This window comes from Quercus lobata, chromosome 10, assembly GCF_001633185.2.
Source record: "Quercus lobata isolate SW786 chromosome 10, ValleyOak3.0 Primary Assembly, whole genome shotgun sequence".
NCBI classification, from domain to species: Eukaryota; Viridiplantae; Streptophyta; class Magnoliopsida; order Fagales; family Fagaceae; genus Quercus; species Quercus lobata.
In genome coordinates, this window is record NC_044913.1 from 5,850,478 (window position 1) to 5,865,649 (window position 15,172).

Genomic DNA, 15,172 nt, shown 5'->3' on the forward strand with positions numbered 1-15,172 from the left:
GGTGATTTCCCCCTTAATATTAAGTTAGTTGAGTGTGTGTTGTGTCGATGTGTATGGTGTCCTACATCGGACATATTTTTAGGGTCTGTTTGAGAATAGATTATTTAGCTGAAACTAAAAAATTTATGCTGAAAATATGGTTAAAAAAAAAAAAAAAGCTAAAAGCTAGCAAAATAGTACAATGAGACCCATAAATAGTACCAAAAAAAAGAAATATGACCCATGAATAGTAACAAAAAGAAGTTCAAAACTCAAATAAGCTGAAACTTGCATTACGTCCCAAACAGACTCTTAATGTCTGTTTGGAATTAGTTTTAGTTTTTAGTTTTTATCTTTTATGTACAATTTTTTAAAATTTCACGTTTTCTCATTTTTTCCAAAATACAAATATACTTAAGCACACCTCCAAGCTCCAACAAAAATTTAGATAAATTGTCCCAAACGGACACTAAGTTGTATGAGCTTTATAAATAATTATAATGAGTTTCAATTGTGATTAGACTACTCCTTTTAGGACCTAGTGCCTATATGATACATGGAAAAAAAATATTAACAAAAAGTTAAGTAAAGTAATAGTAAAACGAATAAGATGAATATTTTTGAATTATAATCAAGTTAGTGTAGATCAGTATACTATTTTTTTTTTTACACTTTTTTTTTTTTTTGAGAATCAGTGTAAATCAGTATACTAGATAGGTATCCATTTAATACTATCACAATTTATTTATGACCAAACATTTAGGGGTTATTTGGTATCAGAGTTTAAATAGCAGTTTTTAGTATTTAAACAATAATAACACTTTTGACACGTATTTTTATAACACTCAAATATATATTTTCACAAATCTAAAAACTGAACAACAATACTAAAAATAGATTCGTTTCTTTATTTGCGCCCTTTTCATTCAAACTATTGGGCCTTAGATTTTTAATATAAGCAATCAATGGCTGTGTAGTCATTTAGTTAATGGGCCGGGCCGACCAACTTTTAATATCATCCGCGCTCGACAAATTTCATTCATGAATCGCATTCATTTATGCGAGTTCGACTTCGAATCTGCAAAGGATTCAGTTAACGCCAACTCCAAATTTGAATAGGATTCGGCAAAATACTTCAAATATATATACTTCAAATTTGAAAAGACTTGCTCAGCAAAATCTACAAACTCAAAAATCACAATCTGTTCTCTCTCTCTCTCTCAAGGGTGTCTCTGCCAATACTACTTGTGTGAGAAGGCCAGAATAATGGAGCTTGGATCTAAGTCTCAACCACAAAAGGTTTGTCTTTCTCAAAAGCAACCCAAATTTTATAATTTTTTTTTTGGTTGTTTTTCTGTGTTTCTTCAAGTTCTGTTCTTTTGGTTATTAGATTGCTCAAGTTTTTCAAATTGAAGTCACTCTTTTTAAATTTTGTTGTTTTAAAATTGCTCAGTTTCTGGTATAATTGTCTGAGATTTACTCACTGAAAGTTACATAATTGAGTAGGAAGTTAAAGTCTTTGCTAATATATGTTAAAATTTTGTCACACTGTTTTAGTAAAAGATTTTGTAATGTTGGTTTCACATGCTAGGTTGTAATGTTAGTGCTCGGTTAGAACTTGGAAGACTTACCTTCTTGTTTTACTGCTGTTGTGGCAGATGGTGTACAATCGGTTTAGTTTATGAATTAAATTTCTAATCTTTTCTTTAAAAAAAATTAAATAAATAAAGCTCCGTTTTGGTATAGTTTTGTAAGATATATTATCTGAAAGTTACTGAGTAAAGTGAAAAAGTTATAGTCTTTGCTAACATATGTTTACATTGTCATGCTCAGTGTGACGTGACAAACAGTTTCTGTATGGATCGGTTAAGTGATTTGCCGGACGAAATTATTGTCTCCATTCTTTCATTTTTGAAGTTGAAAGAAGCAGCAAGGACGAGTGTCCTCTCTAGAAGGTGGGGACATCTGTGGAAATTTACGACTGGTAGCTTGGACTTTGATGATTCATCATTACAATATCTCAGGAAGAAGAGCTTTTTTAAGACTTTACCTGGAATTGACAGGGATAGGTATGTCGGTTGGGTAAATCATGTATTGCAATTGCATCAAGCTTATACCATAGATGGATTTAAAGTTTGTTTTCCTCTAAAAGAGGAGTGTAACAAATTGGATATTGACAATTGGATACTTTTTTCACTGAGAAAGAAAGTGAAGAGGCTTTCATTGGATTTCGACCCTATTATTACAGGCTCGGCTAGGGGACATTACACTCTTCCTGCTCAAATTCCTCATGGTTATAGCCTCAATTTCCTAACAAACCTCTCTTTGAGTTATGTGGAAGTGACCGGAAAAGTTCTTACTTATGTTTTATCTAATTGTCCATATATTGAAGCACTACATGTGGAAGCCTCAAATTCTTTGGTGAAATTAAAGTCTTCTAGGCCTTTGCTCAAGCTAAAGCATCTAGAGATATTACGCTGCTTCTCTCTCAAAACGATTGAGATTTCCGCCATAAATCTTTTTTCATTCAAATATTTTGGGGATAAGATAAGGCTACGTCTAGGGGATGTTCCCAATCTTGTTGATGTTTCTATGGATGGTTTGTATGCTTTTGATTTTGTGAAGAAATGTTGCCCGATTTCAAGTTATCTCTCTCAGCTGCAGACAATTGTACTAAAGGTGTATGTTGAGGTTAGTGATAAAAACACTTATACACAAACACTCTCATGATTGTTAACTCCATTGTGCTTTTTTTTCTTCTTTTTTTTCCTAAACATCAATGTTTGTTTATATGAATGTTCTCATTTTTCTTGGTTTAATTTTTCAGGGGTTCCCCAAATTTCCAGAGTTAAGAAGCCTCAAGAAATTAACATTGATTGTAACTTCATATCGTGCCCACAGTCTCCTTTGTTGCACTTCCGTGCTGAAGGCATCTCCCATTTTGCAAAAATTTACACTCGAGGTAAATATTATTATTACTTTATTGTTTATAATTTTAGAGTTATGGACTTTATTGTTTGGAGATTTTTTAAAATTTATTTTCACTTGAGCTTAGCACTTAGCTGTCTTTTCCTTCACATTTTGTAATGCATATTAGCTGGATTGTTTTTGTAGTTGGACAAGCTATTAGATAGTAAATAACTTCCAATTAATAAAAAGTTTGGCATGCGTGTAAAAAAATAAGTATGATGGATCTTTAAAATACTAATTGGTGTAACTTAACCAAAGAGTCCAGCGGTAGCTTGATACAGATCTTATATGTGTGCGTGTGTGTTCTTCCACCCTTCTTGTGTGCATTGTGATGCATCTGTCCCTTGTAGTTTATGAGTGTTCACTGCAAATAAAATCAGTCCATTATTTATGGGTTAGAATTCAGTATAAAAGATAATCATGATAACCCTGTTTTACCTGTATAAAATAATAAAAAAAAAAAACCATGATAAGCCTATTTCATGTGCTGTTTTGTTTTCAGTTTTTTTTTTTTTTTTTTTTTTTTTTTTTTGTTAAGTGGAATGTCATAGTCGTGGATGCTTGTGGATTAGGAAAGCTACTTTTGTCCATATGAGTAGCTCTAGCACTTGGCTCTCCAAATGGAAGCTACAACTGGTTGGCTTCTTAGACATTGGTAGAATGGGTTTTATTGGTCTTGTAGTATGCTTTAGTTTTCCTAATGTTATGATTATGTTCTAAAATTCTTTTGGAAATAAGCCCATTTCAAGCGTTACAGAACCTACAACAGTCAGCACAGGAGACAACCTACTATTTTTTTTTTTTTTTTAATAAGTCAGAGACAACCTACTTCTATTCAACAAACAAGGAAAAATAATAAAATAGAGGACCTATAACATATGCCAAAGTCATTATTTCTCTGCTGCTTTTAGTTATTGGTGATAACATTGTTAATTGTGTTGCTATACCTATATTCCAGTAGTTTTTTGAACATTCTATCTTTTAACTTAGCATAACGCTGCTATTTCTTCTTTGTGACAGATGATAGGGCTAAATAATGACCTTGGAAAAATTGAGGCACAGAAGGCTAAATGTCCACACCAATGCCTCAAGGTGCTTGAATTGATTGGTTTTGTTGGTGGTACACATGACATGGAGCTTGCCCTAGATGTACTCAACAATGCTGTGTCACTGGAGACGATAATTATTGACACACGGTTACCTTTTGTGGAGAATACTAGGGATCCTATGACGAAATTAGCCGCTTTAACTCGTGCCAGGCAACTCGAAACAACATTACCACCAAGGATTAAAATGGTGATAGTGTAAAAGTATTGTGAAATGTAAACCTTAATGTATTCATGGAGTGAGCTTAGCTTCAACTTTGCAAGAATGAAGCACATAAGTTTATTTAAGTTTATCATTGAATGTAGTGATTGACAATAGGTATATCTCATGCTTTTAGGGGAAAAAGTATGTCTCATGCAGCTTACTGTAGTTCTGGCTACAATGGTGTGTTGAGGGTGCAGCTTGCACATTTATGATGAATGTATCTGTTATTGTATTTTCTTTTCGTGTGTTACTGTTACCAAAAAGCTTTAATTATTTGCTTTTTACTTTTTTAAGGATAAAGAATGTGTTTACTGTTTAGTTAACTCGTCGAAAATATTTTAATGCCAATGGGTTTTAATTCAACAATAGGAGTGTTATCAGTTATCACTTTATCACTGTTATGTTATCCCATAATGTGTTTAAATGTGTGAGCAAACCTATATTAAGGTCAAAAACCTATAACAAGGCCCATTTGGTCTTGGAGGTGCAGTAAAGATCTGTTTTGGGAATGATTGATGAACACAAACAAAGTTTATTTGTCAATTGATGCCATTGATTACTAATGATGCCATTGATTATTTCATTTAAAGAATTGAAGATATGTTCAAGAGTGTTCAAGGATAAAGCTTGATGTTTATAAATTAAAGTTTGATATTCAGACGGGATTTCACCATCTTTAGTCTTTACCAAATAGATGAGGTTGGATTGGAAGTATTGAGAAAGACAAAAACAAAATTTTCTAGTAGAGATGCCAAGACAGAATAACTCTTTTTTTTGGTTATCTTAGTCTGGTGGTTGTCTTAAAATTGAATTTCTATAATTTTATTTGGGACTGTCCCTTCTAATTTAGGTCCATCCTTTATAATGTAAGTTTATTTGTCAATTCTTGGGACCTTCAAGATCCAAAACTGCAGACTAATAAAATAAGGCCATCAGAACAACAAACTACACCGCATGCAAGGAATCCCACTACAACCGATTAAAGATTGGTTTGATGGGAAATTCGAATGGATGGTTCACAATAATATTCCAAGTTAAAATACAACATTAAATTTTCCAAGTTAAAAATTAAATTACCATGGAATTCAAGCTTGATCCAACTTAATGAAATTTGAACACAAATTTGGGGTTTCAAACATTATATCCTCTATTCATTTCAACCGAATCAGTTGTAGAATTGCTTAGAACAGCCCTCTAAGCATAGGAATTTACACAATTCATAGTAGATTTAACTAAAAACCCCACAAAAAAAAAAATCAATTTCCCCTTTTCTCCTATTTCAAAGTCATAGTAAAACTAACTACTAAAAACACACAAAAAAATCAATTTCCCCTGAACTTGCCCTTAGGAGAGTTGGTCTGAAGATGAATCAGAGTAGCTCTTTCCTTGATCATCAGACTCGCATAGAAGAAGAACACCCTCTGTCAAAGGAAAGATAGCATGAATGACCTCCAAGGAAAGGAAGTCATCTATGTCACCAATAGGCACCACCGTCCCTGGCACATTTAGCGACCGATAGAGTGAAATGGCAAACAAGCAAATGCTTGCCACCTGCCAATTAAGCCCTTCCTCTGCCAAGAAATATTCTCTCTCCACGTTGTACAGAGTAGCCCTTCTCTTTTCCATCCAACCTCTGTTCTTTGCTCTAGACTTCTTCATCACAGCTGTAGTGTCCAGCCCATTTTTCACCATCAATTTCTTTGACACATTCAATCCAGCAGGTAAATTCAGTTTGGCTTTCGCCAATTTCTTCTTGGCTCTGTTCCAGTCAGCAAAATTGTATCGCAGGAACTTGATCCACAGCTTGAGCTCTTCATACTCTCTATTGCGATAATAACTTGCCAACATCACCTCCTGTCGATCAAACCATATAGGCAGTGGTCCGATGCCACACGCTGAAAATAAACACAACATTCAACATTCCAGAGACACAACAATTAATAGAAACTGAAATTCAACGCAATTGCAATTCTAATTTATTATAGAAACTGAAATTACAAGAAAGAAAAACAAAAAAATAGAAATTACCCTCGGAGATCTTGCGATGGAGCTCATCCCGAATTCTCTTCACTTGCTTCGTCACAGACTCTTGGTTTGGAAGGAGAAATTCAGAAAGGTTAATGGCACGACTTTTCACCAATTCGCAAAGCTTTTTTGCTTCGGGAATCGCCATGAGTGTGAATGTGGGTAGGTTTTTTTCTGCTTTGGAAATTGGGAATTCCAGAGGGAAATGAATGAAGAAACAGAGTATGAGCCTGAGTTGAGTCTCTGTGAGGCGGGAATTTAAAGCGGGTAGCGGCAAATTCATATAAACCGTTGGATGATTTAAAACCATTCGTGTCCGTTGATTTTTTACTACGATCCGTGTGAATAAAGATTTTTTTTATTGATCCGCATAATCAAAAATCAACTTATAACTATCTGCCACGTGTTCTCTACAAATTGTAACTCACTCGTTAACGTTGAAACTCTCTACAACTTATATACTTTCAATATAAAAATATAAAGATATATTTATGTTTGCTTGAGATTTAATATTTCTTGTTTGCCTTGTCAAAATTTTGATATAAAAAATATAAAGATATATAATTGGATTATTTTAGTTAATTTTTCTATTTGTACTAACCAAAAATATTTATTTATATTTTAAATAATTATTAAATTAATTATGATGTCATTAAGGTTCAACCTTTATTCGATTTCGATCCGACCTCAAAAACTTTGAATATTTTCTTTTTATATATGAGGAGCTCTTTTTATTTTGAAGTAAAATATTTTCCGAAAAATGTTTTCCCATTTCATGTGCTTGTTTGTATGTAAAATATGGTCAAACTTGTAAAATATTTTCCGTTAACTATAAAATCCTTTATAAAAAGTCATAAAACATTTTACCTTAAAAATTTGGGTAAAATATTTTAATTTTAAATGTATTTATATATTTGCATAGGTTACATGCAAGTAATAAATAATAAAGGAGATCCATGACTATTAAACGATGCTTAGAAATTAGAATACAAATCAAAAATAAAAATATTTATTAATTTTCAAATGCACTATTATTATTCCGAGCATGAATGCACTATTTCTTTTGTAAAATGGTATTTAATATCTCTTATTTTCATGTCCCGACCATGTTCTAGAATATATATATATATATTAAATAACATGACCGAGACACGCATGCAGAAGTGTTCCATGAGTATCAAGTGTTCGACATGGAAATGAAGTGTCTGTGTTTCTTAGAATTTTTCACTCTTCGAGTAATTTTACTGTTTTTATATGTTTTTACTAAGTTTATGATCCTTGTAGGGACACGATTTTCAGCCCAGACCCAAAATGTAAGGGATACTGGCCCAGTGAACCCAACATAATAAATTTGTAGAGAGTAGGTAGAAGAAGTAGGCTTTAGTAAATGGGATAACAGTTATAATGAGTTTCCAAGACAATCAAACAGAAACGAACCAAGTTTGTACAAGAGAGTTTGTTCTTGGCACAATCCGAGGAGCTCTGTTCCGGTATATATTGGATAATAATGGTTACAGGAGTTGTTGAGATTGCTACAATGCTTTCTCTTCTCCTTTTTCTCTCTCCGATCCTTGGGGTCTCTACCCTTATTTATACTACATATCTTCCTTCATCTCTACCCTACACGTGGATATTTGATGGTTTATGCTGATACTTGTCCCATCAGCCCCCTCTAGAAGTCTTCTGGGGTGGTTGTAAGGATGCAATAATACTGTGCAGAGGTCACTTCCTCATTAATGCAGCCAAGGAGTTAGCTGGGGTGCATTCAATGCGGTGATAGTAGCTTTTCTCAAGATATTTTGGGATTCTTCTCTGTCTTTTGTTCCTGCAATGCTTATCCATATTTCCAGAACTTCATGGATCGCACCTCTAGATGGCAGGCATCCTTTACGGATCTCTGCCTTGGCTAGCCGAGGACAAATTCATCCTCGGCACAAACTCCTAGAAGGCTAGGCCATTATGTTCAATATTGTCTTCCTTATCCACTAGCATGGGTTTCCTTGGCTATACTTACCCATCCTTGGACGACCCTTTATCCTCAGCTTGGGCCTTAAGCCCAAAACCCAATTGTATAATCTGGGCCCATGACCCCACAATAGCCCCTCAAAATTCTGGTTTTTTCCTCTCATCCGAGGAAAAAGGTGGGGTTTTGAATTCTTAAGAGTTAATTCTGCTTTGATCCTTTGATTTACACCCGGCGGAGTGCCGTTTCACGCGCTCCATATTTGTACTGTAAATTGCTCCTTTCAAAGCTACCAATCTGAGGAGTTAGTTATAATTTTGAGTCTGTCTTGACACTTATAGAAAGATGCCATGTGTGTTAATTTTCCCAAAGCATATGGTTCGAGGACTCATGCATAACTAAGGTTTTGCTTAACACTTAGCAGGAGATCCGAGGAGATCCGACATAGCTATGGTTTTTCTTAGCAGGAGGTTTGAGGGACTCGACATAGCTAAGGTTCCGTATAACTCTTAGTAGAAGATTCGAAGGGATCCGACATAGCTAAGGTTCTTCTTAGCAGGAAGTCTGAGGGACCCGACGTAGCTAAGGCTCTTCTTAGCAAGAGGTCTGAGGGACCCGACATAGCTAAGGCTCCGTATAATGCTTAGCAGGAGATCCGAGGGGATCCGACATAGCTAAGTTTCTTCTTAGCAGGAGGTCTAAGGGACCCGACGTAGTTAAGGCTCTTCTTAACAGGAGGTCTGAGGGACCCGACATAGCTAAGGCTCCGTAAAACGCTTAGCAGGAGATCCGAGGGGATTTGACATAGCTAAGGTTCTTTTTAGTAGGAGGTCTGAGGGACTCGACATAGCTAAGGCTCTGTATAACGCTTAGCAGAAGATCCAAGGGGATTTGACATAGCTAAGGTTCTTCTTAGTAGGAGGTCTGAGGGACTCGACATAGCTAAGGCTCTGTATAACGCTTAGCAGGAGATCCGAGGGGATCCGACATAGCTAAGGTTCTTCTTAGCATGAGGTCTGAGGGACCCAACATAGCTAAAGCTCTGTATAATGCTTAGCAGGAGATCCAAGGGGATCCGACATAGCTAAGGTTCTTCTTAGCAGGAGGTTTGAGAGACCCTACATAGCTAAGGCTTTGTATAACGCTTAGTAAGAGATCCGAGGGGATCCGACATAGCTAAGGTTCTTCTTAGTAGAAGGTCTGAGGGACCCGACATAGCTAAGGCTCCGTATAACGCTTAACGGGAGATCCGAAGGGATCTGACATAGCTAAGGTTCTTCTTAGCAGCTTCAGTGCATGTTAATTTCCCCAAAGCAAGAGGTCCAAGGACCCGACATAGCTAAGATTCTGTTTAACCGCTTCTCCATCCATGCTTTGACTCTCGGCTTCTTTCTCCAATGGGAATTCAGCGTACTGGGCTACTAGACCCGCGAGAACTAGCCCCTTGACAAGTGTACAGAGAATATACTTGGCGTCAGAAGCCCCTAGAACTGCGCCCCATTTAGCAATCCTCCCCGCGTAATCAGTACTTCAAAGTGCAAACCTGAGCGAGAGCTGAGTTATGACAATAACTGTGTGTTCTTGGAAATAATGGGGAAGCTTTCGTGTGGCATGCACCACCGCCAAAATGGTCTTCTCGAGGGACTCTTGCTGATAAGAGCTTGATCCCACCATGATTAACCATTGCATTCACCAACGCATAAGCTCTCCCCACAGACAGCGCCAATTGTAGGGACACGATTTTCAGCCTAGGCCCAAAATGTATGGGATACTGGCCTAGTGAACCCAATACAATAAATTTGTAGAGAGTGGGTAGAATAACTAGATTTTAGTGAATGGGATAATAGTTATAATAAGTTTCCAAGACAATCAAACAGAAACAAACCAAGTTTGTACAAGAGAGTTTGTTCTCAGCACAATCCGAGGAGCTCTGTTCCGATATATATTGGATAATAATGGTTACAGGAGTTGTTGAGATTGTTACAGTGCTTTCTCTTCTCCTTTTTCTCTCTCCGATCCTTGGGGTCTTTACCCTTATTTATACTACATATCTTCCTTCATCTCTACCTTACACGTGGATAGTTGATGGTTTATGCTGATACTTGTCCCATCAACCCCCTCTAGTAGTCTTCTGGGGTGGTTGTAAGGATGCAATAATACTATACAGAGGTCACTTCCTCATCAATGCGGTCAGGGAGTTAGCTGGGGTGCATTCAATGCGGTGATAGCAGCTTTTCCCAAGATATTTTGGGATTTTTCTCTGTCTTTTGTTCCTACAATGTTTATCCATATTTTTAGAACTTCATGGATCGCACCTCTAGATGGCAGGCATCCTTTATGGATCTCTACCTTGGCTAGCCGAGAAAAAATTCATCCTCAGCACAAACTCCTAGGCCATTATGTTCAATATTGTCTTCCTTATCCTTATCCACTAGCATGGGTTTCCTTGGCTATACTTACCCATCCTCGAACGGTCCCTTATCCTCGGCTTGGGCCTTAAGCCCAAAACTCAATTGTATGATCTGGGCCCATGACCCCACAATCCTAATTTAAATAAAATTAAAAATTAGAAAAAGAAAAAAAAAAAGAGAAATAGGTAAATTGTAAAATACACCTTGAAATTCAGGATTGCTTGAATTTTACATAAAATTGAAATTTATACTAATTTTACTTTCCATTAGCAAAAGGAGCCCTTCATTAGGCGACTCACACGTGGCCCTTAAGTGACATGCTAGTAAGCCTAATACGACACCGTTTTACACAAGGTAGAATTCCACTAGACCAGGCCCACTGAACGATGCCGTTTTGGCCTGAAATCAAAACCCAAAAGTCAAAACAAAGATGTGCAACGATGCCGTTTCACCAGAACTCAAAATCCCATTCCAAAATAACATCAATACCAAGAGTCCCAGACAGCTCCACCGTCGACGGCTCCACCTCGACCAGATCAGGTCCAAGGCGACGGCGACGGCGACTGTGAATTTCTTTGGTCTTTCTCTCTAACTGTTCTCTCTCTCTCTCTCTCTCTCTCTCTCTCTTGCTTTTGCATAATTGCCATGGCTGGATTTGTTATGATTTTTGTGTTTTCATTCATTTAACGAAAATGGGTTTTTCTTTTCTGGTCTCCAATCCTTTTATATTGTCCAAATTTCGGTTTTTCTTTTTCTGGGTAAAAAATATCAGTCTTTATCTGCTACATGTTTGACAAAATGCCTCAGAGAGTTGAGTTTGTTACATGTTTTGCTATATAGTTGACTAATTGAGTTTATGTTAAATGTCAGGTCCAACATGGTTTAGAATTTATATTTGTGTAGTCCCCTTTGAAAATTTTGTTAGAATGGAGAGAATTGTTTGGTTTTCATTTTGCAAGAGAAAAATAAAAATGGGTATTGGAGTTTATTGACAACTTATACTTGTTTTCTAGGTAATGGTTATTGTTAGTTTCAGAACCAGTCATGTATATGAAAATCTAATCTAAGCAATTCAAACTCATTTTTGAATTAAAAAAAGAAAAAATAGAAGCAAGCTCCTGTACTACTCTGCTATTTTTACAAGCTTCTTCATGGTCTCATAGTTGATGGTTAAACTCATTGTGTAATGTGTACCTCTTTGAGTAGCTAACATATATTTATATTATCATGGTCTGAAATCTTCAGTGTGATGAAAACGAACAATTTCGACATGGATCGGTTAAGTGAATTGCCGGATGATATTCTTGTTCCAATTCTGTCAGTGTTGACATTGAAAGAAGCAGGGAGGACAAGTGTTTTATCTAAAAGGTGGAGATATCTGTGGACATTTACGACTGGTAGCTTGGACTTTGATGGGGAGGGATTGGTTAAAACGTCTTTAAAATTTAGAAGGCGTAGCTTTGTTAAAATGGTGAACCGCGTATTGAAATTGCATCAAGGTCATACTATAGATGAGTTTAGAGTTTGTTTTGATGTGAATGGAATGAAATTCAAGTCTGAAATTGACAATTGGATAAGCTTTTCATTGAGAAAGAAAGTTAAAAGGCTTTTGTTGGAGTTCAAACCTATTATGTCAGACTTTCGTTATACTCTTACTATGAAATTTCTTCATGAAAGCTCTTCAAATCTATTATGTGGGGATTTCCTAACAGACCTCTGTTTGAGCAACGTGGAAGTGACCGGAGAAGTTCTTGACTGTGTTTTATCTAATTGTCCATCTATCGAAGTGCTACGTGTGGAAGGCTCACAATCTCTGGTGGAGCTTAAGCCTTCTTGCCCTTTGCTCAAGTTAAAGCATTTAATGATATTGTGCTGCAGCTTTCTTAGAATTGTCGAAATTTCTGCTATAAATCTTGTGTCATTCAAATATTGTGGGAAGGCAACAAGGATGCTTCTAGGGGATGTTCCTAATCTTGTTGAGATGTATTTGTCATTTCAATATTCTGACATTCTAGTTGACAATCGAATCCTGCCTTCACATTATTTCCCTCAACTGGAGACAGTTATAAATAATCTTCTGGAGATATCTTTGTCATTTCAGTATTCTGACATGCTAGACAATATTATCCTGAATTCATGTTATTTCTCTCTACTGGAGACACTTGTTCTAGAATTACCTACTATGGTAAGTGATAAAAACACTTTCATGTTTGCTAATCCCATTGTGTTTTCCCCCTAATTTTAAGGTTCTTTATGTGGTTCACATGTTCAGAAATTTATTCACCTCCCCAAATTTTCCGAATTAAGAAATCTCAAGCAAGTGAAATTGGTTTTCTATGCAATTCAGGTTGACAGCCTCCATTTTTGCTCTTCCTTGCTGAATGCCTCCCCTGTATTGCACAAATTTACAATCAAGGTAAAGATGGTTACTTCAGACGTTAATTTTAAAGTTGTGGGATTTATTGTTGAAACATTTTATAATGCACATTTTCACTTAGCCTTAGCTTTAACACTGACTACAGTTTATATTATGCATGTGCATTATATAACCACATTTGCTTTGTTATCAACTGCCTATAATTCCCACATGATTGTTTGTTGTTGTGTCTAATATTCTGAAAAATGTACAACAAAAGTTATTCCTAAACTCTGTTTTCAAACTCCTTTTTTGTTTCCTTGTACAGCCCTTACCAGGCAGTTTTTATTGTGTTCTTTACTGTCTAGAGAGGCTATCTATTTGGTTCAAGTTACACATGGTTTAGATTTTATCGATGTTTAATCACTGAATAACTTTTTTATTGGATGAATTTTTTTTTGGCCAATCCACCGTTAGATTCTTTGATTATGTCCTCCATGTTTGCAAATATCAAAGTTATTAGAGTTCAATCACTATATTATACAAAGGAATGTTCAAATTTTATGTTTTATGTTCTTTAAAATTATACACATAGCATGTGTTTATGGATTAGATAATAAATAACATTTACTTAACATGAAATTTGGCTTGTGTAACATTACCAAAGAGTTACTCTATGGTCAATGTGTGACTTGGCTAACCCTATATACATGTGTGTGGATGTTCCCCCCTTATTGTGTTGTGATGTCTGTGAATTAAATTAGTCCATAGTGCACTTGCTAGTTGTGGATCATTCTCTCTATCTCAAGAATTATAATTTTCTGAGTGTTTTCTGCTAACAAAATGAGTCCATTCTTTAGTAGATAGAATTTTGTATAAATAATAAACATGATAAGCTTATTTCAAGTGCTAATTGTTATTAGTTTTTTTTTTTTTTTTGGTAAATGTTGTTTGGTTGAATATGGTATAATAGTAGATGCCCCTAGATTAGGAAAACTACTTTTGTTCATAAGAATAGATCTCAGTGCTCGTCTTTCCAGATGTAAGATTAAACTGTTTGTCTTAGTATGCTTATATTTTCCTTCTATTGTAATGATATTCCAAAGTTCATTTTGAAATAAGCTGATTACAAGCCTTTGAACCTAAAGCGGTCTCAATTGACACAGGAGATTATCTACTTCTTTTGACTAGCATAACACCTTTACTTCTTCCCTGTGACAGTTGATAGGGCTTGAGGATGTACCTGCGGAAGGAAACAGAACGGTGACGAGGGATGAATATCCACACCAATGCCTCAAGGTGTTTGAATTGATTGGTTTTGTTGGTTGTGCAATTGACATGGAGCTTGCCATGTACATAATCAACAATGTTGTGTCGTTGGAGAAGATTATTATTGATACACGAAGTCTAGATGTGGAGGAAATGCTACTCGATTCTAGGGATCATGAGAAGAATTTAGCAGCTATTGCTTGTGCGAGGCAACTAGAAACAAGATTACCTCTAGGGGTGGAATTGGTGATATTGTCATAGTTTTGTAAAATAACCTTTTTAGTGACTAATAAGTGAGCTTAGGGAAAAAATGAGTTTAAGTTCAACTTGGTAAGGTTAATCACATTAATGTATTGGTGGTGCATATCATGCTGTGCATTTTGGTTTTGGTGGTATGTGTTATTTTGCACTTCTGTGAATGTGATGAGATTATAGATATGCAAAGCAAATTGATATTGAAGAATTAGTAAAAAAAACCAAATGCCAGAGAATGTTTCTCATATATCCAGGATGAGATTATAGACTACAAATTTATGTAAATGTGTCTTTAAGTTGCTACAACTAAGCCTTAAGTGTAGGTTCAGATTAAATGGCAGTAAGTATAAGTTGGATGAAGCAAATGAAGTAGTTTATAAATGATGTCTTGAAGTCGAACGCATGACCTATAAGTTATCAATAAGTCTAGAGGCAAAACAGATTTCACAAGACCTGCAAGAATGCCATTATACTTTCTGTCTATGAGGAAGGAAAATTCCATGAAACCAAAAAAAGAAAAAAGGAAAAAAGTGCAGAACTACATCTACACATACACAGTAAAACACTAGCTAGCTACAGAATTGTTTCACAATACAATGTGCAAGAACTGAATCATAAAGTTTTAATCCCAAC

At 35.7% G+C, this 15,172-nt stretch overlaps 3 protein-coding genes across 4 annotated transcripts; 2 read left to right on the plus strand and 1 right to left on the minus strand.

The window, feature by feature from the left end:
- The first annotated feature begins 1,049 nt into the window (after positions 1 to 1,049).
- LOC115965656 (F-box/LRR-repeat protein At3g03360-like) lies at positions 1,050 to 4,496 on the plus strand. The gene is made up of 4 exons (XM_031084928.1): positions 1,050 to 1,278; positions 1,813 to 2,670; positions 2,807 to 2,941; positions 3,970 to 4,496. The coding sequence occupies exons 1-4, from the start codon at positions 1,246 to 1,248 to the stop codon at positions 4,255 to 4,257; spliced, it is 1,314 nt and encodes a 437-aa protein (XP_030940788.1). The 5' UTR covers positions 1,050 to 1,245; the 3' UTR covers positions 4,258 to 4,496.
- A 913-nt stretch (positions 4,497 to 5,409) lies between these two features.
- On the minus strand, positions 5,410 to 6,491 carry LOC115962449. Its single transcript, XM_031081287.1, has 2 exons — positions 6,289 to 6,491; positions 5,410 to 6,155 (listed from the first exon to the last, which is right to left on the minus strand). Exons 1-2 carry the CDS (start codon positions 6,431 to 6,433, stop codon positions 5,605 to 5,607), a joined length of 696 nt encoding a protein of 231 aa, XP_030937147.1. The 5' UTR covers positions 6,434 to 6,491; the 3' UTR covers positions 5,410 to 5,604.
- A 4,609-nt stretch (positions 6,492 to 11,100) lies between these two features.
- Positions 11,101 to 14,733, plus strand: LOC115965995 (F-box/LRR-repeat protein At3g58900-like). 2 transcript variants are annotated; one of them, XM_031085329.1, is made up of 4 exons: positions 11,101 to 11,254; positions 11,905 to 12,844; positions 13,007 to 13,075; positions 14,237 to 14,733. In XM_031085329.1, exons 2-4 carry the CDS (start codon positions 11,909 to 11,911, stop codon positions 14,543 to 14,545), a joined length of 1,314 nt encoding a protein of 437 aa, XP_030941189.1. In that variant the 5' UTR covers positions 11,101 to 11,254; positions 11,905 to 11,908; the 3' UTR covers positions 14,546 to 14,733. The 2 variants fall into 2 exon arrangements, with proteins under 2 accessions (XP_030941189.1, XP_030941188.1); XM_031085328.1 differs by having other exon boundaries at positions 11,101 to 11,237.
- Positions 14,734 to 15,172: the final 439 nt, after the last annotated feature.

What these genes read in the sequence shown, in the direction of transcription:
- LOC115965656 (XM_031084928.1), top strand. Translation starts at nt 1,246, where the DNA reads ATGGAGCTTGGATCTAAGTCTCAACCACAAAAG. An exon ending in CTAAGTCTCAACCACAAAAG is followed by an intron (nt 1,279 to 1,812) that starts GTTTGTCTTTCT and finishes TGTCATGCTCAG; the next exon opens with TGTGACGTGACAAACAGTTT. An exon ending in TACTAAAGGTGTATGTTGAG is followed by an intron (nt 2,671 to 2,806) that starts GTTAGTGATAAA and finishes TTAATTTTTCAG; the next exon opens with GGGTTCCCCAAATTTCCAGA.
- LOC115962449 (XM_031081287.1), bottom strand. Translation starts at nt 6,433, where the DNA reads ATGGCGATTCCCGAAGCAAAAAAGCTTTGCGAATTGGTGAAAAGTCGT. An exon ending in CCATCGCAAGATCTCCGAGG is followed by an intron (nt 6,156 to 6,288) that starts GTAATTTCTATT and finishes GTTTATTTTCAG; the next exon opens with CGTGTGGCATCGGACCACTG.
- LOC115965995 (XM_031085329.1), top strand. Translation starts at nt 11,909, where the DNA reads ATGAAAACGAACAATTTCGACATGGATCGGTTAAGTGAATTGCCGGAT. An exon ending in TTCTAGAATTACCTACTATG is followed by an intron (nt 12,845 to 13,006) that starts GTAAGTGATAAA and finishes TATGCAATTCAG; the next exon opens with GTTGACAGCCTCCATTTTTG. An exon ending in TGCACAAATTTACAATCAAG is followed by an intron (nt 13,076 to 14,236) that starts GTAAAGATGGTT and finishes TCCCTGTGACAG; the next exon opens with TTGATAGGGCTTGAGGATGT.